Here is a 19,700-nt window from a genome sequence, read left to right as displayed (position 1 = left end):
GGGTCCCACACATGTCACCGTGCGTCCAATAAAAAAATCAGCTCCCACCGCACTTAATCCATTTCCACCCGAAATCAGCCGATGAGCTATAAAACCGCCCACTCATCCACTCACACCTCACGCCCCATTCTAGTCTCGCAGACGCGTTATGGCCGTCTGGGAGAACTTCCTCAGGGCTAAGAGAGACTCGTAGCGCATAGTGTCTAACTGTGTTTTCCTGTCCTCAGGTAGACTATGGGTCAGCAGTCTGGGCCCAGCGCTCCACACCCGTGCATATAATGATCTGTAGTCAAATATATTGTTGTTATACACTGGCATCGCCAATCGCATTATGCACGCCCCCTCTAAAAAGTAACAAACGCACTCGCATAACTCACGCTCCAATCATCAAACGACACACACCGATTGCTTTGCTCATATCGCACCCATTTCATTCTAGCCTGCTTGCCTTTCTCTTCCAGCGCACTGAGCGCGCCCATCAGCACCCCGATGGGATGTCGTCCACAAATCGTATTGTGCGTGCGCTCCAGGTACGCTACAAATTTGGCATGTGCAGTAGACGCAGGCTGTTGGGCGAGGATATCCATCGCTTCGTGGTCCAGATCTGAAATGGACGCGTGGATGGGTCGGGAGGGTGCCGGGCGCGGACCGCTACGGCGTAGATGAACACCTGGGACATCGCTAGGAATCGTCTCGGGATAATAGAATGTGTATCCATAATGCGAGTGACCCCTATGTACCGCACCGCACATCAAACACTTAATTCAATGTTAATGCACCGACACCACCAAAACAAACGTACCAATGACAAAAATCAGAAGAGATAACAAAGAGTGTATCGTCCCTTTCAAGGTACGGCGCTAAGATCTTCCCATACTCTTCTTCCTGCGCCTGATCGATAGCGCCGACCATGATCGGCACGATCTTGATATTATCGATGGACCTGCAAACCAGGCTCGAAACGGATGAGGAGAGGGAGGGATAAGGTACAGCTTACTCCTCAAACACTTTGTATACGTAGGGCAGGTGCATCTCGATACTGTGCTCGCCTTGGTCCCTGCGTGGTTGGAGGTACTCAAATCGTTTGGTCTTGTAGAGTTCTTCGATGACTTGGGTGTAGGGTTAGATTTGGGTGGCTAACTGTTAGTGTGAGCCGTACCTTCCCTGTCTAGTGTGAGGTTTCCTAGCGGGGTCTCGTACGTCTCACATTTCGAGAGTGCACATCCACCGAGATAGAATGCATGCGATGGGCCTAGGATGAATACTCGGGAGCTGCGTGGTAGTGTATCTCATCAAGGGTATTTATTGTTTGGGAGTGAGGCACTCACATTCCAGCAGTGGATATGCTCTTGTACGCCCAAGCAGCTGCAGGGCCAGAGTAGGAGTAACCAGCGTGGCTAGTAGCTCTAACTCAGGAACAAAGAAGAGACAGGAGCGAGAACATACGGAGCGATGATCGCTTTACAGCTTGCGACCGGCGGCGCAAAGTCGTCCTCGTCAGTAGGCTTAACGCCAGCCAGCCAGTTCGAGAGCTCCGTGTCGAGAGTGTCCCCTGTTGTTTGAGAGAAGAAGATATCCAGTACTTAAGTAGGTGATCTGGCGGAGCAACGAACCATCTGCTGAATACCACAACTTGGTAGCAAATACAGCCGGTCTGTTGGACATGCTGATTAGCTACGAGCGTATGGAACGAACGTTTTCATGCCTGGATTTGAAAGACATGCTGGGTGGTTCAGGTAAAGGTGATAGCTAGTGCACCTCCTTTGATCAATGAGCGATGTGATTGTGTACCTCATTAGGCAATCTCAGGTTATCAGCAACTAGACAGGAATAGCACAATATCCTCATGCATATGTGACCGATCTTACAGATTGACAATACATGATCATTCAGCCTGAAGCATGCTTGCATGTCGAGATTATCTCCAGCATATGAAATGAATACATGGGAATGGCGTGAATAAGAAACGACAACAAATCACTCTTCTGACCGCAGCCGTGCTGCAGAGTTGGTCACCTTCACTCCGAGAGCCTTTGCTCTAAAAGACGCATCAGAATATTAAAGAGCACAAGACCCAGAAGTAATCAAGACTTACCGCTCAAGAATGATAGTGCGGTTGCGGCTGCTGACGTTGTGTGCGATCTCTGCCGCGTAGCTTTTGTTGTGCATCAGAAGGAGGTCAATTTCCTTGACATTGTTGATGAGGAACTTCTTAAGGCCGTTGGGGAGAAGGTGACGGGTCTTGTACAGAACATAAGCATGCGCATCTAGCAGCGGAGGAGCATCTCTACCTTCTTGTTGCTCCCGTAACCAATTTTGGGCATGGGAAGCTGGCCCTTGAACCGACGTCTCACTCTGTTGTCAATACCCTTGGGTTTCCGCCATGCTTCCTTGACGCTGTGGTAACGGTCGGACTGGTGGCGCCTGTGTTGGAGAAAATGAGTCCTGGTTTATGAAGTGCTGCTGCTTTGTACACACTTGAAATGCTTGGTGCGCTTCTTGACGATGGGGATCTTGATGGCCATGGCGGTCTGAAAGGAATGGTTAGTGGTCGACTTTCAGCGGAGATGCCGGATTCCAGGGTGACCACATCATCAACACATCCGAGTATGAATCCATCCATCCATTAACTTCTTTGGGCTCAAACTCTCCAAAATCGAATATTATCGACATCGGACTGTGCTGTGGACTTATTGAACACTAGCATAAAGAGACTCACCGACGAGTTTTGGATTTTGGGAACGACGGCTTCCTTGTCCACTAGTTTCTGCTCAGCGAAGTGGGAGCTCCAAATAGAACCAAACAATTCGGTGGCTGTGCTAAACTTGTACTACATACACGAGTACTCACTCTGGGCCACATGGCACTGCTGCCTCTTCCTGCATTCTCTCTCTCAGTTTCTATCAACTATTTCAGATTACACCGTCTCCGTGTAATTTAGAAAAGGAACGATTATCTTACTTCCGCCACGGCTACCTAGGGAGACTACATTTCCTGATCCCTCTCGGCCAGAGCAAATGGAAGGAATGTGATCTTTCTCTACGGTGTCATTTTTATGTGGATGTACGCACGAGCATGTCACATGAAGAACGTTGCTTGCACCGGATGCCGCTGTGTGTGAGAGGTCGGATCTTCTCTTGTGTCTTTAGTATAGATAGCTATGCTCTTCTCACGTATAAACGCGCACCTCCCATCAGCGGCACCGCGGCTGCACCGCAGATGAAACCCCAAAATTTTAGACCAGTCGGTGGTACACCGAGTCCGACGGGCGTCTTATGCAATGCAAGGTTTGAACAAGATTGGAAAGTTTATTTAAATCACAAAACGAAGCAGGTCAGTCGGTTTACCCATGCTGTGAATAGACTTATGCAGGTCAGCGAATATCGGACATGCCCATTCTGAACTAGGGTAGAGTTGAAAGCGGCCCTGACACCACAGCAGTGTTGCATCCGGTGCTAGGACATATCCTGTGCGTCACAATGCAGGAAATCAGTTAAAATTCACCGCTTGCATTAAGATGTTTCACAGCCGCAACGGGTCCCAGCTACTGCAGTCACTGGCAAAGGGCGTCATGGTGTGAGTGCGCGAGTAGTCACAGACTCACCACGTATGATCATTGGCAGATTGTCATTTCCATGTTTGGTTGCTGTATTGAGATCTGTCCTAATAGCTTCGCATTCGCGTCAAGTACCTGTTTATGAACTTTGGTCAATAAATGTACTAGTACAATAATAGACGTAAGTGTGTGGGGTAGCTTGGATCGTAACTGGGCCGGAGAAGCGTGAGAACAATGCCGGTCTAATATCTTAGTGGCGGATGACAACTAGTCCGCCATGCCATATTAAAGGGCTCGATCAAGTGATTCCGGCGCTCACTTTGTTTCTCATCCTTGCTCAGCCTGTTTCCGCCTTGTGTCTTGCAAGGGATCATCGGTGCATAATTTCATGCTCGCCGCAACTCCCATCGATTTTGCCTTCGACGAAGATGATCATTGGCTATCCACAGCTCCTCCTTTGCTATACAGGTCGACAAGTGTCGGAAGTAGCTGGGGAGTCACATCGATAGGTCGCGGCTTTGATTGGTCTGCGAAAGATGATAATGAAGTCGAAGTCATATCGCAACCTCAATGTCCATTGGAGAAAAAGCCGCCACAGGATCTTCCAAAGCTCGAAGACTCTAAGTCCGCAATGCCCACTCGACCGCCTCTACTGGTTTCTCCAGTCCCTGTTCGTTTGCTTTCAGAAACTCAAACACCCTCCCCAAACTGTGAACCATTAATGTTATCCCCATCTGCATCTACTCCCAACCTAACGGACTCTCCGATATCTGACTCTCCGTCTCGTTCGCTATCGCGCTTGTCATTGCATTCGACAACCCCACTTGAGCCAAATGTATCTGAAGCACATCATCCCCCACTTTCCCGTTCCCCTACCTTGTCACGAGCTCGCAGGAGGTCTTCACAGCAGCGGGTGTCCCTCATCGCAGGTCGCGTTATGATAGCCCCGATAGAACCGCCTTCACCGCCTCCTACAATGCCAAAGATTCTACATCGGTCAGGAAGCACTGGAAGTATGTTGTCTTCCGTTGCAAGTACCTGTCCTCCGACCCCCGCTCGTGAAGCCTCCTCATTACCTGATGGCAAGGCCATATCAGACTTTTTTATCGAAGGTGAGATCGGCCGAGGCGCGTACGGCCTCGTCAAAAGAGCACGCGAATACAAAACAGATGGATCCCTTGGGGTGAGGTTTTATCTACTAGACTTTCGCTTGATCCTTGCGGTCTGACAATGGGATAAGCCACCATTGGTCTTGAAACAAATAATCAAGTCTCGCATCCTTGCTGACTGTTGGAAACGACATCCGCGGTTTGGCACGATACCAATAGAAATTTTTGTCATGTCTGTTATATCATCAACGTCGTACACCTTACCCGCAGTACGGCCATGGGATCCATCACGACGACGGCCTCCCGCTAGAACCGACGGGGACCCGACACGTTTTCAGCCTGATTGTATTCACATGGCCGACGATGAAAGGTGGCAAGAAGGAAAAGAGATCAAGGGACATCCAAATATCTGCCCTCTGGTGGATTTCTTCGAAGACAACCATTATTACTATCTTGTCCTACCGTCTTCCACGCCTGAAAAGACGTCCAATGAGCCTCCTCCAACAGATCTATTTGATCTCGTCGAGACTTACCCCCAGGGACTTTCACCGTTTGATATTCGCAGCTATCTCGGACAGCTTGCAGATGCCCTATGTTTCTTGCACTCTCATGGGATAGGTTAGCAGTTTGTCTCCAGAATCTCTTGGTGATATACTGATTTATCATCAGTTCATCGAGATGTAAAGGATGAGAACGTTGTCCTTGGACCGAATGGCAAATGCGTCTTAATAGACTTCGGAAGTTCGGGACTTGTGAAGAAGAACGGATGGGACACATTCAGTGGGACGTAAGTTTTCTCCATGCTCACGGCTTCTACTTGTCGATGCAGTTGCTTACCCAATCAAGGTTGGACTATGCGGGCCCTGAAATTTTACGTGGGGAGCGATATCACGGGAAGGAGCAAGATGTATGGGCGTTCGGTGTTGTGGCATACGTCCTTCTCGTAGGAGAATGCCCTTTCGTCACGGCAGCTGAGGCCCAAGAGGGGTTGGCCTCGCCGTTTGCGAACGCATCTATTGCACTGGATGAGCGTTGCGGTGATGATAAGGAGAAAGATGGAGAAGAGGAGGATGGAGGTGGAGCAGCAGGAGATGCTGCAGCCCTCGTCAGGGCTTGCTTGCAAGTGGAAGTGAGTGCGAGACCTACGTTTGAGAACATTTTGCAGTGTCGATTTTTGAACGGGGGAAAGGGTTGGGGGATGGAGCTGCCCTGCGGTAATTATCAACACCTATCTCCACAACCGAGCGCGTTTCCAGCACGTGTCACTTGATCGAAGGCAACGAGGCAGGTATTTTGTCTGTCAGACTCCCACTGATCCTAATGAGGATCTGTTCGGCCTATCTTGGACATCTCTCCTCTTATGTCCTTTCTTTTTATCTCAAACCATCAAATCTCACCGTATCAGCATCGATCTGCCATGAGGCCTCATAATACTATTGATCTGTTTCAACTAGCTAGTACGCAATGCTATCGATAGGCTGTACTAGTAGCACATCGTAACCCTCTTCTTGTAGATTAATCATATCTGTATCAAATTGATCGGGACATTCGAGTCTGTTCGAGTCTGCTTCAGGAGGAGTCAGCGCTCAGCGGCAGTGTAAGATGTGACTCGGCCAGTCCGGCGCCACGCGGCCGGTGCCGAGCGGAGTCACGGCGGCATATCAAATCACCAGATTGATAAAAATTTTCCTTTGGGAAGGTATAACTATCGGCGAAATCAACAGGCTCTCTCTTTCTTTCCTACCACCACATCCCATTCCTCTGTTTTTTTCTCTCTTTCTGTACACTTAAGTGAGTCTTTTTTCTTTTCCGATCTTTCAAAAGATCCTGGTTACTAGCGCGATGCATGCCCTGATGTCCTTATCATCATCGCGCGATGGTATTCTGCGATTTTACATCGCCTGGTCTCTGATTACTATGATCACTGCCAATCCACCTTGTTGAAGGATCAATCACTAACGATCGCTCCATCGGACAGAAATCCTTCAAAATGGGAAAGGACAAGATTCACGTTAACGTTGTCGGTATGTATCTCACCATCTACATCTAGCCCACTGATCTGATCCATCGCAGTCATCGGCCACGTCGATTCTGGTAAATCTACCACCACCGGTCACTTGATCTACAAGTGCGGTGGTATCGACAAACGTACCATCGAAAAGTTCGAAAAGGAAGCTGCTGAGCTCGGCAAGGGTTCCTTCAAATATGGTAAGCGACTAGATAATCTACATCTCACTAACGTCACTGATAACGATCTTTAGCATGGGTGCTTGACAAGCTAAAGGCTGAGCGTGAGCGTGGTATCACGATCGACATCGCTCTATGGAAGTTCGAGACCCCCAAGTACATGGTTACCGTAGGTTTTTTTTGACAACTTTCCAAGTAATATCTACTTATGGATTTTCCAGGTCATTGATGCCCCAGGACACCGTGATTTCATCAAGAACATGATTACTGGTACCTCCCAGGCTGACTGTGCCATCCTCATCATTGCCGGTGGTACTGGTGAGTTCGAGGCTGGTATTTCCAAGGACGGTCAGACCCGTGAGCACGCCCTTTTGGCGTTCACCCTCGGTGTCCGTCAGCTCATCGTTGCCGTCAACAAGATGGACACGACTAAGGTATCCATCGACACTTCTAACAATATATCCACTTACACTTGAAATCAGTGGAGCGAGGACCGTTTCAACGAAATTATCAAGGAGACTTCCACTTTCATTAAGAAAGTCGGCTACAACCCCAAGGCCGTCGCATTCGTTCCCATTTCTGGCTGGCACGGTGACAACATGTTGGAGGAGTCCCCCAAGTCAGTTTTATTTCTGTTAGCCAGTTTATCGCATTCTCATGTCTTACACAGCATGCCATGGTACAAGGGCTGGACCAAGGAGACCAAGGGCGGTGTTGTTAAGGGCAAGACCCTCCTCGATGCTATCGATGCCATCGAACCCCCTGTCCGTCCTTCTGACAAGCCCCTTCGTCTTCCCCTCCAGGATGTCTACAAGATCGGTGGTATTGGTACTGTGCCCGTCGGTCGTGTGGAGACCGGTGTTATCAAGGCTGGCATGATCGTTACCTTTGCTCCTTCGAACGTGACCACTGAAGTCAAGTCCGTCGAAATGCACCACGAGCAGCTTGTTGAGGGTCTCCCCGGAGACAACGTCGGTTTCAACGTCAAGTCCGCATTTGTCATTTGTTCCCCTGATTTTCACGCTTATATATATCTTTAGAAACGTTTCGGTCAAGGATATCCGTCGTGGCAATGTTGCTTCTGACTCCAAGAACGACCCCGCCAAGGAAGCTGCTTCCTTCAATGCTCAGGTCATCGTCCTCAACCACCCTGGTCAGATCGGTGCTGGCTATGCTCCAGTGCTTGACTGCCACACCGCCCACATTGCTTGCAAGTTCGCCGAGTTGATTGAGAAGATCGACCGTCGGAGTGGAAAGTCCCTCGAGGCATCTCCCAAGTTTGTCAAGTCTGGTGATGCTTGCATTGTCAAACTTGTTCCCTCTAAGCCTATGTGTGTCGAGTCCTACAACGAATACCCACCTCTGGGTCGCTTTGCCGTCCGTGACATGAGACAGACTGTTGCTGTTGGTGTCATCAAGTCGGTCGACAAGACCGACAAGTCTGGCGGAAAGGGTGGGTCTTCCAGCTATCCTTCTGCGAATAAGCTTACTGATTGGTGTTCTCTTTAGTGACGAAGTCTGCGGAGAAGGCCACCAAGAAGAAGTAATAGATGTAGAACTGCCGTTTCCATATTTTTTTCTTTCCGGCCTTCTGCTGTTTGCTGTCTCTCTGGTGCCGCCCATACGGTATTCATACCTGCAATGTGTTTACTATCATCATTTGTATGCACGGTTAACGAAGCTGGCAGCGAGGTCATGATCAGTGGCCTCGCTCGCCTGTTTACTAATGTCGCGGAGATATTGTCTCGAATAAGAGCGAAGGGACTTAATTGTATCAATATTTTTATCCATCATGGGTCCCCTCTTCCATCGCAATCAACGTGTATCAAAAATTCCCAGACTCTGACGGGTTCTTTGTTGAATTCATATCTCATTGCCTACGATATTTATCGCGGATCTAGCATACGTGCTCGACTTGCTCTCCTTTGTCGACTTTGGGCCCAAGATCTCTCCCGATGGTTCTGTCAAACACCTCCATCATGAATGTAAATAAGGACCGCGTGAGGGCAGCATCCCATCGACCTTTAGAAGATTCATCTCTGATGAACGCGTGTTGCGCCTGCACTTCCAGAAACTGCATTTGTGGTGAACGTTCTAAAAATGCACGTGAAATCGTGTAACTTACAGAGCAGGGCACCTTAGCATCCTCAATAGTCTTGCGGATGAGATCACGACCTTCGCGAGGGACATGCGTGTCCTAGCGGTACTAAGTTCAAACACGCGCCTCTTCTCCCAAATGGCTTCACGTACCTGTTTCCCGAATATCATCTATGAAAAGTTTCAGCATGGTGTCACTGCCCTTCTCGATCGCAAACAAACATACCACGAGTTCACCTTTGCCTGTCATATCCCCCTTGTGAACACGCGCAAGAGAGTTGTCATTTTTGCCTTTGCCAAGGGTTGCACTGTGAAGATCAGTCGCAAAGAAGCAGACTGAGGATAGTACACGGGGATCAAAAGCAGCCTTTACAAGGGTTAACGAAAACTGCTAGTAGCATCGTCGCCCTATCGCTTACCCGAAATGCCTGTGATCTACATATTCAAAGATGTGGCACAGCAGGCAAGGCTGACAGACGCACCAAATGCCCTCCTAAGCACATTCCTGTCGCTGAGAGACATTTCAATGTCTAGTATGTAAACGGAAGGCTCGTTGACATACCTGCAATGCGACCGTTGCAGTTTGGCAAAGAAACCAGAAGATCGACGGAGAGCGTAGCATCCTAGACCACACCTAATCGGAAGTCTGTCGACAACAACAGAACCAGGAAGCTGACCTCGTCGTACGCAGTTACGTCTTTCTCGATCTGACACGAAAATAGATGAGAATGCAAACCGTGACGATATGAAGTTGCTTGCCTTGTACCTGTTCCCCCTATCAGTTCCTGATATTGACAATGATAAGCAACGAATGGAAGTGGCAAAGATGAAGAAAACAAGACATGCCTTCGGTATCGTATGGAATGGCCTCTGGTCCCTCAAATTCATGGTAGCTTGATGGGCAAGCGACCACATATCCCTGGCTCGCGATCTGACCAGCGAACCTTTCCACTGGCCCTGTTACTTGATAGATTTCACTGACGAATGTGAACAATTGTGCGTGAGTTCAACCCACCGAAATCAGACCCACCTGAAGCACACCACACCTGTTCTCGTCCGCAAGCACTGGATCAGCTTCAAGAGAATAAGAGTGATAATGACATGCGACTTACCGGGAAACTTTGCTCGTGGGTAATTTGGAACAACAGGAGAGACCACAAAGATACGGATTGGACGCCCGTTGTCGAGTTTGCTGGGCACGTCGTGGAATGTTTTGACGATGAGCATGGCCGTAGAGAAGTGCTCAATGTGGCTTCAGGTAGGTCGAGAGAACAGTTCAACCCACGTTCGATAAAGTGTGTGAAGCAAGCGAGTTTGAGGAATTCCAAGTCAAACCTTCAGTGTCTTCAAGCATAGTCACCATCAATGATCATCCTCAGTGGAACTTGTTTGCTTTGAGCACTATCCATCGCACATGCATGGGCCTGCACTTAAAACTTCCGAATCCTGAGGCAGCACTGCTGTGGATCGCATTATTGTTGTGCCTGCCTAGACAAACGTGCGATGAAAAGTTGCTACAAATCATGGCAGTGAAACTACAAGCTGTTTCATTCTCACTCCCATCCATTTGCACGGTACAATCATGACAGAAGCTGATGCGCGCATCCGGTTGTATGAAGCTTCCGACGACAAACGGGTCAAGTTCAGTATCGGAAAGGCCTCAATGGAGGGTCTCGCAGTCGCGAATCGAAGTGGTATGTGTTGTGACTGTCGTCTTCCACTTTTTCGCGATGAGTTGACCAAATAATCCTGTAGCCTTTTTCCACCCATTCACGCTTAGTGCCTGGGTGGCCCTGTCATGCATCATGATCCAGTATCTCAACTGGTGGCCCAGACCGGAGTACGGGTTCCTTGGTTATTTGCAACCTTTTCCAGCTTTCGGATGTTGGGGCGCCGTTATACTCTACCTCATGGATTGGTATGTTGATACGCACACATTACGGACCGCTCAATAATTTAACTCGATAGGTTCAACCGCCCACACTTCGAAGATGCGTCTCTTGACTTGTTGCGAAGACCAGATGTCGCGGACATCGCAAACTATTATCGGCGATCTCCCTCATCAGGCTTTTTCATTCTCGAATATGCCGGAAAGTTCGTCGGTCTCATAGCTATCGACGCGTCCAAGGACTCTCAGTCACAAAGCACGCTTATGGACAAGGGAAAGCCATCTTCATCCCTGAAGTCGAAGCATACAATGCCTCAGGGAACATCAACCGTCGCCACAATCCGTCATTTTTATATCGAGGAGCCATATAGGCAAGCAGGAATCCAAAAGGACTTGCTCGCACATGCTATACAGCATGCATTCAAAGCGGACAATGCAGTCAAGGAGATCAAGGTGACCACTACTTCCCTGATACTGTATGCTCAAAAGTGCATCCACGACGCCGGGTTTGCTTTGGAGAAGCCCATTGGCAAGTTTGGTGTTTATGGGTGGAAACTTGACCTGCTCGTTCTCCGGAGGGCACAGTGGGAAAAACAAGGTGTTGTTTCGTAAAGTTAATTATTTACAATGTCGTAGTAGTTATAAGGAACGGCTATATCAAGGACTTCAGTGGTTCCAGCGACTTGAGCCATATCATGTTGAAGCAACTTGGACTCACCACAAAGAGAAGATGTCTTTATTATCTTCCATCATCAACAACCCAACAGGATTAAAACCACATCAACCACTGATTATCCTTCAGTCGTCTTCCGCACAGACATGTTATCCCATCTTGAGGAATCTGATCTCAAATTTCAGACCGACTACCCAGACTCTGCTGTTTTGCTTCTTGCATCCACCATCAAGCTTGATAAATGTCGATGAGGCTCCAAATATCATTGCGTTCGACTTCACTGAGCGAATTCCCGGCTACGACGATTCGTGGTGTGGTCCTCAGGACGAGATACTAGCTCGCATCAATTCTGGTGAGCATCAGCGCATTTGATGAGCATGATAATCAGACTAGTAAAACCTTGTAGCACCTCCGGGATCACTGAATGTGATCATTGACTCTGTGGATACATTAACATCTGACCTCGGATCCACACCAAAAACTTACAAGTTTATTCGGACACTCCTCGGGCTCATTACAACGCGTTCTGGTGTGTTTACAGCACGACTGATATATATGTGCCTACTTATGTTCCTCAAGAACCTTCGATCCTCGCATTACACGTCCAGCCCAGTCCTCTTCTCGAACTATTGACTCAAACTTCCCTATCACCAACACTTATTCATCTGACTGCGCATCCCCCGGCCATCATTACACACATCGCCTCTGCATATCTTACACATCCTCCACCAGCTGGTCCGGCAGATAAATTCTGGAGTATCTTCATCCCCTTCTCTGAGCGTATACATGAAAGTGAGCGCCTGGTCTACGGCCCCGAAGGCAATGGGACGAGTGCCGGTGCATGGGTAAGCAAGGGCACAAGGGAATTTGTCGTGGAGGTCCTTATAAGGGGTGGAGGTAAGCGCGGTGTAGAGAGGATTGTCGAGGGCTGGAGAGGAGATGTACCGTGCGACCTGCAAGCTCTCGACAGCCTTAAAAGCATTTGGACCAGGAGAAAAACGGAGGAGGTGAGCGCGAACGCCATCTTGACATGACATCTTATACCTGACCACACTATAGGCACGACCTGATCCAACACAGAACGTATCGTTTAATCTAAATCTCACGCCATCACAGGAGAGATCGCGGGCCCAAGTCCCCCTACCGTATGCACACGAAGGTGGCGCTTCCTTCATTTCTCTATGCTTTACGTCATTTTAATCTCGACTTTAGGCAACCCTGTTACAACAACTGGGGCGATTCTGTATGACCCTGATTCTGCCGATGATATCGATGACGATGATCCGGATGAGGACTTGGATATATAGCCTATCTCTATACGCGTACACAACACCCGTGACAATGCGAAAACTGTCGTCATGGTGCTTCCATGACGTCGAGAAAAACGGAGTAGATGTGAGACAACCGTTGGTCCTGTTCGCAATCCAGGATCCAGTCTCCTTTTTTATTTTCTCTCCTGTAAACCTGCGACATACTATGTCCAGCTCCGATATCTCTCTCGTCGCGGTTTGGCCTGACCAGCGCCAGTTCGTCATCGTGGATCGCATGGCATATCATGAGCTACCTAACCGCACAGTAATGTGGCTTCGCTTCGTTGGCACCTGGATTCTCGGTAGTATCTTCAGTCCGTCCAGTTTCAGGTTATTCAACACGCTGCATGCGAATGACCCTTGTGCAGAGGTTGAGAGCAATGGATCAGCCGCCATCATCCCTTGCATTCCAGGAGAGGATCGTTTCTTTTATCTACATGTCGAGGGTGAGCTGTGCTTTTTCATCGCCGCTGTCCTAGCTGATCGTCTGTAATCAAGCTTGGGTTCCATATCCAAAATTTGCGGATGATACCGGTGATGATGCTCTCGTGGCAGTGGGTGTAAACGCCCCTAGTGTTCTGAGTCTTCGTTTATATTAGTACTTCTAGGATTCCGAGTCTGACTCCAGCTCTGATGAAGCTGAAGAAGCGGACGTCCCACACACTCCCAAATTGCCGAGTTTCCAATGGCTGTCAGGAGGGTTACTAGAGGGTGATGATTTAGATGAACTCGAGAACAGCGCGGTTGCGACAATAAGTCTAGAGAGCCAATTGCGGAAATTTCCTGGAGCGTAGCTATCTACTTACTGCACATGCGGGATCACAGTCTTCGACATATGCACTCCTGAGTACTCGGTCTTTGTCGTATATATTAGGTTAACGCGAACTTCCTGATCCGATTAATATTATCGGCCCGGCGCTCGTAATCATCCATATGATCCATAAGTACTTGAATCTCACACTCGATGCCTTTTGAGGATCCCAGTTTTCTTCATGTTGGCTAGCGCTGCGGTCCTACGTGCTAGGATCCTGTCTACGATGCGTAATGTCTCTACACATAGCGGCAAAGGCATCTCTGCGGTGTTGCAGAAGAACCCAGATGACGTGGTCATTACTTTTGCAAAGCGTACCGCGATGGGGAGGAACAGAAAGGGTCAATTCAAGGATATCCCAGTGGATGAAATGATGCAAGCTCTGCTCAAGGTTGACTGGCTGTTTGTGGACTACCTACAGTAACTCATAAAACCTTTTGAATCTCAGGCGACCTTTGAGAAGACAAAGCTGGACCCCGCGAAACTTGACGATATTTGTGTTGGTAAGTGGAAGCCATACCCTGCTATGTATCTCTGTTGAACTCTCTGCAGGCACATGTCATCCTCCTTCTCCAATGTACTCCTCGCGGGCCGCTGCTCTCGCATCCGGCATTCCTCATGATGTTCCTATCTCGACAGTGAACAGGCTATGTGCATCCGGCCTTATGGCCATCCGAAACATTGCCCATGCTATTCAGTCAGGGGAGATATCTATGGGAATGGCAATTGGAGTGGAGAATATGACACTGAAGCGAGTCTCCAATAGTCTGTGGTACACTAATGTTAATCTTCGCGCAGCCCTCGTCCTACGCCTATTATTGCTGAATCCGTGGACAAAATTCCCCGTGCTCACGACTGCATTCAAGTGTGTCTGGGCGAGCTATATAGATCAAATACTGATTTATCTGTAGCCTATGGGTTGGACGTCTGAAATGGTTGCTCAAACCTACAAAGTCTCGCGACAGAAGCAAGATGAATATGCCCTCATATCCCATACTCGCGCAAACAAGGTCTGTACGTCCATATTTCTCCATGTTGCATCTTATTCATGAGAACAGGCGATGACCACCGGTATCTTCTCTGAGGAAATCATTCCGGTCGAGATCCGAGGGACTGTGATATCCGTTGACGACACAATCCGGCCTGGCGTGACGACGGAGATGCTATCTGGGCTAAAGCCTGTGTTCCAAGATTGGGGCGATGCAGCTACCACTGCTGGAAACGCTAGTGGCATTGGCGATGGTGCCGCGTTATGCATTCTCACGACAAGAGAGCGCGCGGAGAAGGAAAACATGGAAATTCTTGGGAAATGGGTCGGAAGCGCAGTCGTCGGTCTGTTATTTGTTGTGTGTGTCTGAGGGTTTGTTGAACTGTCACTGGTGAAGGTGTCGAGCCCCGCTACATGGGCATTGGCCCCATCGCCGCTATCCCTAAGGTCCTCACGCAAGTTGGTCTCACTAAGGATGATATTGACATCTATGAGGTCAAGCACTGTCTTCTATGTTCTTTCTGTTTATGGCTTAACGGCTCTCACGTAGATCAATGAAGCATTCGCTTCGCAATTTGCATACTGTGTCGAAGAACTTGGCATTTCCATGGACAAAATCAACCCGAAGTAGGTCATTCCAGCTGGAGTACTTCTGTTCTGATACTTAGTTGGCAGTGGTGGGGCAATAGCCGTGACGCACCCTTTGGGAATGAGTGAGTCTCATCGTTGTCTTGAAGCTTCGATAATTCATCTACGAACTATTAGCTGGCCTTCGTCAAGTTGTCACCGGCCTTACAGAACTCCGCCGGAGAGACAAAAAGTTGTTGTGCACAAGTATGTGCGTCGGCAGTGGCATGGGTGCGGCAGGTATCTTCGTGAACGAGGCACAACCACTTCTTGGAGCGAAGTTATAGTTTTCGAATTGTTTGTATTTGATCGAGGTGTATGTGTATTGTACATATTCATAACTGCTTTCTCGAACAAGTCTCGAATGGTATATCTCGAACTTATTTGGCCGCTGCCAGCGCCGCATCCACGATTTCTGTCATTTTTATCACTGCCTCTTCCTCCAGAGTCCGACCGACAAGTTGCAAACAAACAGGAGCGTTCTTGAATTTCTCTGGGTCATCTAAATCAATCGTTGGCATCAGACATCAGTAATCAACTAGGGGTCATTCAATGCTGGCACTACTCACACATTTCGTAAACGTCCTGATCGAACTGGTCATAGAATCTATGAGGAGGGTCGCGAGGATCGAGAGTGGGGTCGACAGTAGTCACAGGGAAAACCGTAGCGGGATAGTCGAGTACATTCCAAACAGTAGTATAGTTGGCGTACCTGTGCATCGTCTCATTGAAAGTTCGAGACCCTGAAATTACTAAGATACTCACCTGTTCTTCCCATGGGGAGTTGCAGCAAACGGTGCGGCTGGACAAATGATAGCATCGACAGCCCGTCCTGTCCCGGTCTCAGAGGCAGTTGCGTTCCAGTGGTCTATGTATTCTTTCCGGATATTCTGACGCAGCTTCTGCACTTGCCAGAGCTGATATGCAGTGATACCACTATTTTGAAGACGGAAGGATGCCGCCGTAGTGTCTGCGTGTTCAAGTTCCATCGTTGCAATTATCGGCTCCCCTGTCACAGAGGTTGTGATCGCAAAGTCCTCGGCGGAACCGGCGTTCCAGATGTCCCACTGCACGGTGTTAATTAGTCAATAGATTGGCGAAGTGAAAGACACAGCTGCTTACCGCAACGTCTCCAAGCAATTTGTGTTTGATGGGTTTCCAGTCAACAACTGCCACTCAATGAGTACAACTCGGCAGGGGAATTAGACGAGAAAAACCTTTGTGCCCAGCCTTCTGGAGAGCCGCTTTGGTGATTTCCAGAGACCTCCTGATAGGTGGGTGGGGCACAACAACCCCGTCATCCCACATGATCGCAAAGCACAGATCCTTGCCAGACCCATGGTCCGCGAGTTGGTACTCGTCTTCAGCCCAATTCTTCCGAACCGCAAGAGGGTCCTTGAGCCATGGTTTAGAGTCAACGACAGCTTTCATGAAGACTTTGAGTCCGGATAGACTGTTTGTCATAGGACCAAACACGGAGAGAATCGAGTCTTGGCCCTCAAGTGAGTTGCGGGCACCACAGTACGGTACACGCCCGTATGACGGCCTCAGGCCGTATATGCCGCAGAATGCAGAGGGAATACGAACGGAGCTGTCGGGGGGTTACTACCAGTGATACTTCCAAATTCTTGTCATACCCTCCGATATCAGAACCGACACCCAATGGGCTTCCTTTTAGGGCAATCAATGCACCCTCTCCTCCTGATGACCCACCTGGAGTCAGGGAGACGTTGTGTGGGTTAGTTGTCCGGCCGAAAACACTGTTGAAGGATTCTGGCCACTGAAATTACTTTGAGCACACGAGCAGGATTCATTTTCAGGGTGCGCTCACCATGAGTGCCTGTGGAATGTTAGTGCGGACAAATGGCACGGCTCCGCACTCGATCAGAACATCGACCAACACTGCGTTTTTCTCTGCATACTGTCCAATCCACGAGACATAACCTAAAACCCAGCGAATCACAATGCGTTAGGTCTAGACCGGGATTGTGACTTACCCATAGTGGTTTCTAGTCCTTTGATACATAGTTGGTCCTTTAGAGAGATGGGCAGTCCGTGCAGGGGACCAACAACCTTCCCGGTCTTCTTCAGGTAATCATCAAGTTCAGCCGCTCGGGCCAATGCGCGATCAATAAAGATTTCCGTCAAGCAATTAACCTTGCCGGCCAGTTAATACCACATCATCGAGCAAATGCCTGGCAATGGCTTACAAGCTGATGAGCAACAATGGCCCTCTTGGAGAACGCGGTGGTCACGTCTACAGCTGTCCATTCTGCACTTGCAAGTTTCCTCAATAAGACATCCACCGAAGTATTGGTAATCTCAATTTCTTGAGCATTCAAAAGACCACAGGACTCTGGAAAACCAGTCACATCCAAGGTAGAAGGTGGAGGCGGAGTCACAAGCCATTCCTGTGGAATAGATTTGAGCTGCCTCTGTTTCTTCTCTGCGACTAAAGCAGTCCAATGCGGCATATGGATAGCGTTGGGGATGAGATTAATTAGACAAGAGAATGATGAAGTTCAGACCTAAAAGAACACACTAAGAGTAGATAAGACATACAGGCAGCGGATAAAGGAAGTCCGTAGCTAATCTTAACAGCGAGATAAGACTGTAAAAATGATTGGCTTGAGGGTCAGATGGGTGCGGAGAAGGAAAACATGGAAATTCTCGGCAAATGGGTCGGAAGCGCAGTCGTCGATCTGTTATTTGTTCTGTATGTTTGAGGATCTGTTGAATTGTTACTGGTGAGGGTGTCGAGCCCCGCTACATGGGCATTGGCCCCATCGCCATTATCCCTAAGGGTCCTCACGCAAGTTGGTCTCACTAAGGATGATATTGACATCTATGATGTCAAGCAATGCCTTCTATGTTCTTTCTGAGTTAACGGCTCTCACCTAGATCAACGAAGCATTCGCTTTAGTGTTCCGTGAAAAACTCAGGAATTTTTGACATCATCAGTTTTTGACATGTTAACGACATGTCAAAGACTCAATTGCAAGGGCGTTTTGAGGGTGTCGAGAACTCTAAATATACCATAGAAGTTAATAGATTGGTTGAGGATGTCGGAGTTGACCATACAGTGACAAGAAAAGAGCCGAAAAGTATGCAACTTTATGTAGTGTTGCCGCCGAAGTGAAGCGACTTCGAGGTAACTTCGTGACTTCACTTCAAAAACCAGACTCCAAACCATTGGCAGTAGTATTGGGGTAGCTTGGTTATGGCTGACTCAGCTCCGGCTTTTACCGGTTATGCATCAGTTCGGTTGGCAGTAGGTTGGCTCAGTTAATTTTTCAGTTTGGTTCACCCCGGTTAGCTGCATGAACCAGCTCTAAGCCCATTATGTGTGAAAGGCAGTTCGAGCCGGCTTGAGCTGGCTGAAGCTGGCTCCAACCAACTGGATGCCAGCTTGCATGCAGCCCTCTTCAGTTGTTTCCCGTCTACCCAATCTTCGAATATATTAGTGTACCATGAAAAACGTCCCAATTTGAGTCAATGGCAGATTCAGGCTGGGAGACATGTTAGGATCTGGCTCGTATGGTATGTTATTTACATGTATAATCTATATGTTGCATTTGAATTTAATGTATACTAGGTGTTGTATACCATGCACAGAACATTATCAATGACGATGAATTTGCCGTCAAACTTGAGCCTCTTATCGACAACTCATCCTCTTTAGAACATGAATATAATACTTTGAAGCAACTTGAAGGTGGAGCTGGGATCACGCATGCTGTCTGGTTCGGTAGAGAAGCCGCATATGATGCACTGGTTCTTGACCTCCTTGGGTCATCACTGCATGATATTTTCCTTGTGCACAATCAAAAATTCAACCTTTGTACCATCCTGAATATCAGAGACCAACTGGTAAGTTGGTTTATGGTGGGTCCTAGCGGCAGATGCTAACTTATTTCCTAGCTCTCATCTCTGGAGCATATACACTCACAACTACGTGCATGGCGATATCAAGCCTCAAAATATCTTAGTCGGTCGTGGCGCTTTAGAGAACACCGTCTTTATTGTCGATTTTGGTATCGCGAAGGAGTACTGGAGCTCTACAACACAAGCCCATATGCCATTTTGTCAAGGTTGACGTCTTACTGGCACTCCTGCGTTTGCGTCAATCAATAACCACCTGGGAGTCGTGCCTGGTCGTCGGGATGATCTCGAGTCGCTCGTATATATGTTGATTTATTTCATTTGTGGCTCCCTTCCATGGTTGACTAGCGACCATGAGAAGCTCTCTAGCTCCTTGATACTGGCACGCAAGGTCGACTGAACACAACGCCTCTTTGCCGATCGGCTCGTCGTGTGTGAGTATTTTGTGTTCACTCTTCCCACTGTGACTCACTAACTCAAACCTTCAAGTTTACGCCCACATAATGGTTACCCTGTGCCTGTAACTACTTCTAAGACATCACGTTGTAAAAATGTTTAGTTATGTACTATAT

The 19,700-nt window shown here is 48.4% G+C and overlaps 11 protein-coding genes across 11 annotated transcripts; 7 read left to right on the top strand and 4 right to left on the bottom strand.

Moving 5' to 3' along the window:
* Positions 1–323: 323 nt before the first annotated feature.
* On the bottom strand, positions 324–1,809 carry F5147DRAFT_663805 (MEMO1 family). The gene is made up of 8 exons (XM_041434933.1): positions 1,706–1,809; positions 1,614–1,654; positions 1,447–1,552; positions 1,329–1,397; positions 1,160–1,272; positions 998–1,109; positions 803–943; positions 324–732 (listed from the first exon to the last, which is right to left on the bottom strand). Exons 1-8 carry the CDS (start codon positions 1,720–1,722, stop codon positions 345–347), a joined length of 987 nt encoding a protein of 328 aa, XP_041300336.1. The 5' UTR covers positions 1,723–1,809; the 3' UTR covers positions 324–344.
* A 24-nt stretch (positions 1,810–1,833) lies between these two features.
* Positions 1,834–2,857, bottom strand: F5147DRAFT_663803 (ribosomal protein L32e). The gene is made up of 5 exons (XM_041434932.1): positions 2,720–2,857; positions 2,479–2,531; positions 2,292–2,424; positions 2,096–2,241; positions 1,834–2,038 (listed from the first exon to the last, which is right to left on the bottom strand). Exons 2-5 carry the CDS (start codon positions 2,523–2,525, stop codon positions 1,978–1,980), a joined length of 387 nt encoding a protein of 128 aa, XP_041300335.1. The 5' UTR covers positions 2,526–2,531; positions 2,720–2,857; the 3' UTR covers positions 1,834–1,977.
* Positions 2,858–3,800: 943 nt separating this feature from the next.
* F5147DRAFT_663802 (kinase-like protein) lies at positions 3,801–6,209 on the top strand. The gene is made up of 4 exons (XM_041434931.1): positions 3,801–4,739; positions 4,797–5,283; positions 5,335–5,452; positions 5,512–6,209. Exons 1-4 carry the CDS (start codon positions 3,945–3,947, stop codon positions 5,933–5,935), a joined length of 1,824 nt encoding a protein of 607 aa, XP_041300334.1. The 5' UTR covers positions 3,801–3,944; the 3' UTR covers positions 5,936–6,209.
* Positions 6,210–6,383: 174 nt separating this feature from the next.
* Positions 6,384–8,399, top strand: F5147DRAFT_786247 (translation elongation factor EF-1 alpha; the record flags this gene model as incomplete). Its single annotated transcript, XM_041442928.1, has 8 exons — positions 6,384–6,689; positions 6,739–6,873; positions 6,927–7,021; positions 7,074–7,286; positions 7,335–7,471; positions 7,523–7,840; positions 7,893–8,305; positions 8,362–8,399. Exons 1-8 carry the CDS (start codon positions 6,656–6,658, stop codon positions 8,397–8,399), a joined length of 1,383 nt encoding a protein of 460 aa, XP_041300333.1. The 5' UTR covers positions 6,384–6,655.
* A 213-nt stretch (positions 8,400–8,612) lies between these two features.
* On the bottom strand, positions 8,613–10,323 carry F5147DRAFT_13577 (dienelactone hydrolase). Its single transcript, XM_041428213.1, has 12 exons — positions 10,062–10,323; positions 9,980–9,995; positions 9,796–9,926; positions 9,709–9,734; positions 9,627–9,656; positions 9,512–9,572; positions 9,432–9,460; positions 9,369–9,377; positions 9,176–9,316; positions 9,103–9,120; positions 8,978–9,049; positions 8,613–8,926 (listed from the first exon to the last, which is right to left on the bottom strand). The coding sequence occupies exons 1-12, from the start codon at positions 10,174–10,176 to the stop codon at positions 8,750–8,752; spliced, it is 825 nt and encodes a 274-aa protein (XP_041300332.1). The 5' UTR covers positions 10,177–10,323; the 3' UTR covers positions 8,613–8,749.
* On the top strand, positions 10,280–11,521 carry F5147DRAFT_663795 (uncharacterized protein). The gene is made up of 3 exons (XM_041434930.1): positions 10,280–10,643; positions 10,705–10,867; positions 10,918–11,521. The coding sequence occupies exons 1-3, from the start codon at positions 10,532–10,534 to the stop codon at positions 11,447–11,449; spliced, it is 807 nt and encodes a 268-aa protein (XP_041300331.1). The 5' UTR covers positions 10,280–10,531; the 3' UTR covers positions 11,450–11,521.
* Positions 11,522–11,567: 46 nt separating this feature from the next.
* On the top strand, positions 11,568–12,817 carry F5147DRAFT_741810 (uncharacterized protein; the record flags this gene model as incomplete). The annotated part of the gene is made up of 5 exons (XM_041439504.1): positions 11,568–11,862; positions 11,917–12,039; positions 12,090–12,517; positions 12,570–12,669; positions 12,723–12,817. 5 exons carry the CDS (start codon positions 11,568–11,570, stop codon positions 12,815–12,817), a joined length of 1,041 nt encoding a protein of 346 aa, XP_041300330.1.
* Positions 12,818–12,842: 25 nt separating this feature from the next.
* Positions 12,843–13,614, top strand: F5147DRAFT_786221 (uncharacterized protein; the record flags this gene model as incomplete). The annotated part of the gene is made up of 3 exons (XM_041442927.1): positions 12,843–13,266; positions 13,319–13,374; positions 13,429–13,614. Exons 1-3 carry the CDS (start codon positions 12,852–12,854, stop codon positions 13,612–13,614), a joined length of 657 nt encoding a protein of 218 aa, XP_041300329.1. The 5' UTR covers positions 12,843–12,851.
* A 148-nt stretch (positions 13,615–13,762) lies between these two features.
* Positions 13,763–15,658, top strand: F5147DRAFT_663791 (Thiolase, N-terminal domain-containing protein). Its single transcript, XM_041434929.1, has 10 exons — positions 13,763–14,022; positions 14,080–14,134; positions 14,184–14,382; positions 14,430–14,496; positions 14,543–14,641; positions 14,690–14,963; positions 15,017–15,114; positions 15,170–15,246; positions 15,295–15,332; positions 15,385–15,658. The coding sequence occupies exons 1-10, from the start codon at positions 13,813–13,815 to the stop codon at positions 15,531–15,533; spliced, it is 1,266 nt and encodes a 421-aa protein (XP_041300328.1). The 5' UTR covers positions 13,763–13,812; the 3' UTR covers positions 15,534–15,658.
* On the bottom strand, positions 15,395–17,760 carry F5147DRAFT_13508 (general amidase). The gene is made up of 9 exons (XM_041428212.1): positions 17,457–17,760; positions 17,244–17,403; positions 17,078–17,190; positions 16,884–17,026; positions 16,464–16,837; positions 16,369–16,415; positions 16,012–16,313; positions 15,816–15,958; positions 15,395–15,748 (listed from the first exon to the last, which is right to left on the bottom strand). Exons 1-9 carry the CDS (start codon positions 17,718–17,720, stop codon positions 15,627–15,629), a joined length of 1,668 nt encoding a protein of 555 aa, XP_041300327.1. The 5' UTR covers positions 17,721–17,760; the 3' UTR covers positions 15,395–15,626.
* A 1,004-nt stretch (positions 17,761–18,764) lies between these two features.
* Positions 18,765–19,342, top strand: F5147DRAFT_766827 (kinase-like domain-containing protein; the record flags this gene model as incomplete). The annotated part of the gene is made up of 4 exons (XM_041440813.1): positions 18,765–18,786; positions 18,842–19,116; positions 19,168–19,201; positions 19,236–19,342. 4 exons carry the CDS (start codon positions 18,765–18,767, stop codon positions 19,340–19,342), a joined length of 438 nt encoding a protein of 145 aa, XP_041300326.1.
* Positions 19,343–19,700: the final 358 nt, after the last annotated feature.

This window comes from Suillus discolor, assembly GCF_016758755.1.
Source record: "Suillus discolor strain FC423 chromosome Unknown F5147scaffold_1, whole genome shotgun sequence".
Lineage (NCBI taxonomy): Eukaryota > Fungi > Basidiomycota > Agaricomycetes > Boletales > Suillaceae > Suillus > Suillus discolor.
Note: the sequence above shows the minus strand (reverse complement) of the source record. Positions and strands in the feature narration are given on the sequence as shown.

What these genes read in the sequence shown, in the direction of transcription:
- F5147DRAFT_13508 (XM_041428212.1), bottom strand. Translation starts at nt 17,720, where the DNA reads ATGCCGCATTGGACTGCTTTAGTCGCAGAGAAGAAACAGAGGCAGCTC. An exon ending in CCATTGTTGCTCATCAGCTT is followed by an intron (nt 17,404 to 17,456) that starts GTAAGCCATTGC and finishes CTGGCCGGCAAG; the next exon opens with GTTAATTGCTTGACGGAAAT. An exon ending in ACTCCCCATGGGAAGAACAG is followed by an intron (nt 15,959 to 16,011) that starts GTGAGTATCTTA and finishes GACGATGCACAG; the next exon opens with GTACGCCAACTATACTACTG.
- F5147DRAFT_663795 (XM_041434930.1), top strand. Translation starts at nt 10,532, where the DNA reads ATGACAGAAGCTGATGCGCGCATCCGGTTGTATGAAGCTTCCGACGAC. An exon ending in CGCAGTCGCGAATCGAAGTG is followed by an intron (nt 10,644 to 10,704) that starts GTATGTGTTGTG and finishes ATAATCCTGTAG; the next exon opens with CCTTTTTCCACCCATTCACG. An exon ending in ATACTCTACCTCATGGATTG is followed by an intron (nt 10,868 to 10,917) that starts GTATGTTGATAC and finishes TTAACTCGATAG; the next exon opens with GTTCAACCGCCCACACTTCG.
- F5147DRAFT_663805 (XM_041434933.1), bottom strand. An exon ending in CCTCACACTAGACAGGGAAG is followed by an intron (nt 1,110 to 1,159) that starts GTACGGCTCACA and finishes CCTACACCCAAG; the next exon opens with TCATCGAAGAACTCTACAAG. An exon ending in GTATACAAAGTGTTTGAGGA is followed by an intron (nt 944 to 997) that starts GTAAGCTGTACC and finishes CCTGGTTTGCAG; the next exon opens with GTCCATCGATAATATCAAGA.
- F5147DRAFT_13577 (XM_041428213.1), bottom strand. Translation starts at nt 10,176, where the DNA reads ATGCTCATCGTCAAAACATTCCACGACGTGCCCAGCAAACTCGACAAC. An exon ending in ATAGGGGGAACAGGTACAAG is followed by an intron (nt 9,657 to 9,708) that starts GCAAGCAACTTC and finishes TTTTCGTGTCAG; the next exon opens with ATCGAGAAAGACGTAACTGC. An exon ending in ACGTAACTGCGTACGACGAG is followed by an intron (nt 9,573 to 9,626) that starts GTCAGCTTCCTG and finishes GGTGTGGTCTAG; the next exon opens with GATGCTACGCTCTCCGTCGA.
- F5147DRAFT_663803 (XM_041434932.1), bottom strand. Translation starts at nt 2,525, where the DNA reads ATGGCCATCAAGATCCCCATCGTCAAGAAGCGCACCAAGCATTTCAA. An exon ending in GTTACGGGAGCAACAAGAAG is followed by an intron (nt 2,242 to 2,291) that starts GTAGAGATGCTC and finishes GTTCTGTACAAG; the next exon opens with ACCCGTCACCTTCTCCCCAA. An exon ending in CGCACTATCATTCTTGAGCG is followed by an intron (nt 2,039 to 2,095) that starts GTAAGTCTTGAT and finishes TGCGTCTTTTAG; the next exon opens with AGCAAAGGCTCTCGGAGTGA.
- F5147DRAFT_663802 (XM_041434931.1), top strand. Translation starts at nt 3,945, where the DNA reads ATGCTCGCCGCAACTCCCATCGATTTTGCCTTCGACGAAGATGATCAT. An exon ending in AAACAGATGGATCCCTTGGG is followed by an intron (nt 4,740 to 4,796) that starts GTGAGGTTTTAT and finishes CAATGGGATAAG; the next exon opens with CCACCATTGGTCTTGAAACA. An exon ending in CTTGCACTCTCATGGGATAG is followed by an intron (nt 5,284 to 5,334) that starts GTTAGCAGTTTG and finishes ATTTATCATCAG; the next exon opens with TTCATCGAGATGTAAAGGAT.
- F5147DRAFT_663791 (XM_041434929.1), top strand. Translation starts at nt 13,813, where the DNA reads ATGTTGGCTAGCGCTGCGGTCCTACGTGCTAGGATCCTGTCTACGATG. An exon ending in GTGCTCACGACTGCATTCAA is followed by an intron (nt 14,497 to 14,542) that starts GTGTGTCTGGGC and finishes ATTTATCTGTAG; the next exon opens with CCTATGGGTTGGACGTCTGA. An exon ending in ATGGACAAAATCAACCCGAA is followed by an intron (nt 15,247 to 15,294) that starts GTAGGTCATTCC and finishes CTTAGTTGGCAG; the next exon opens with TGGTGGGGCAATAGCCGTGA.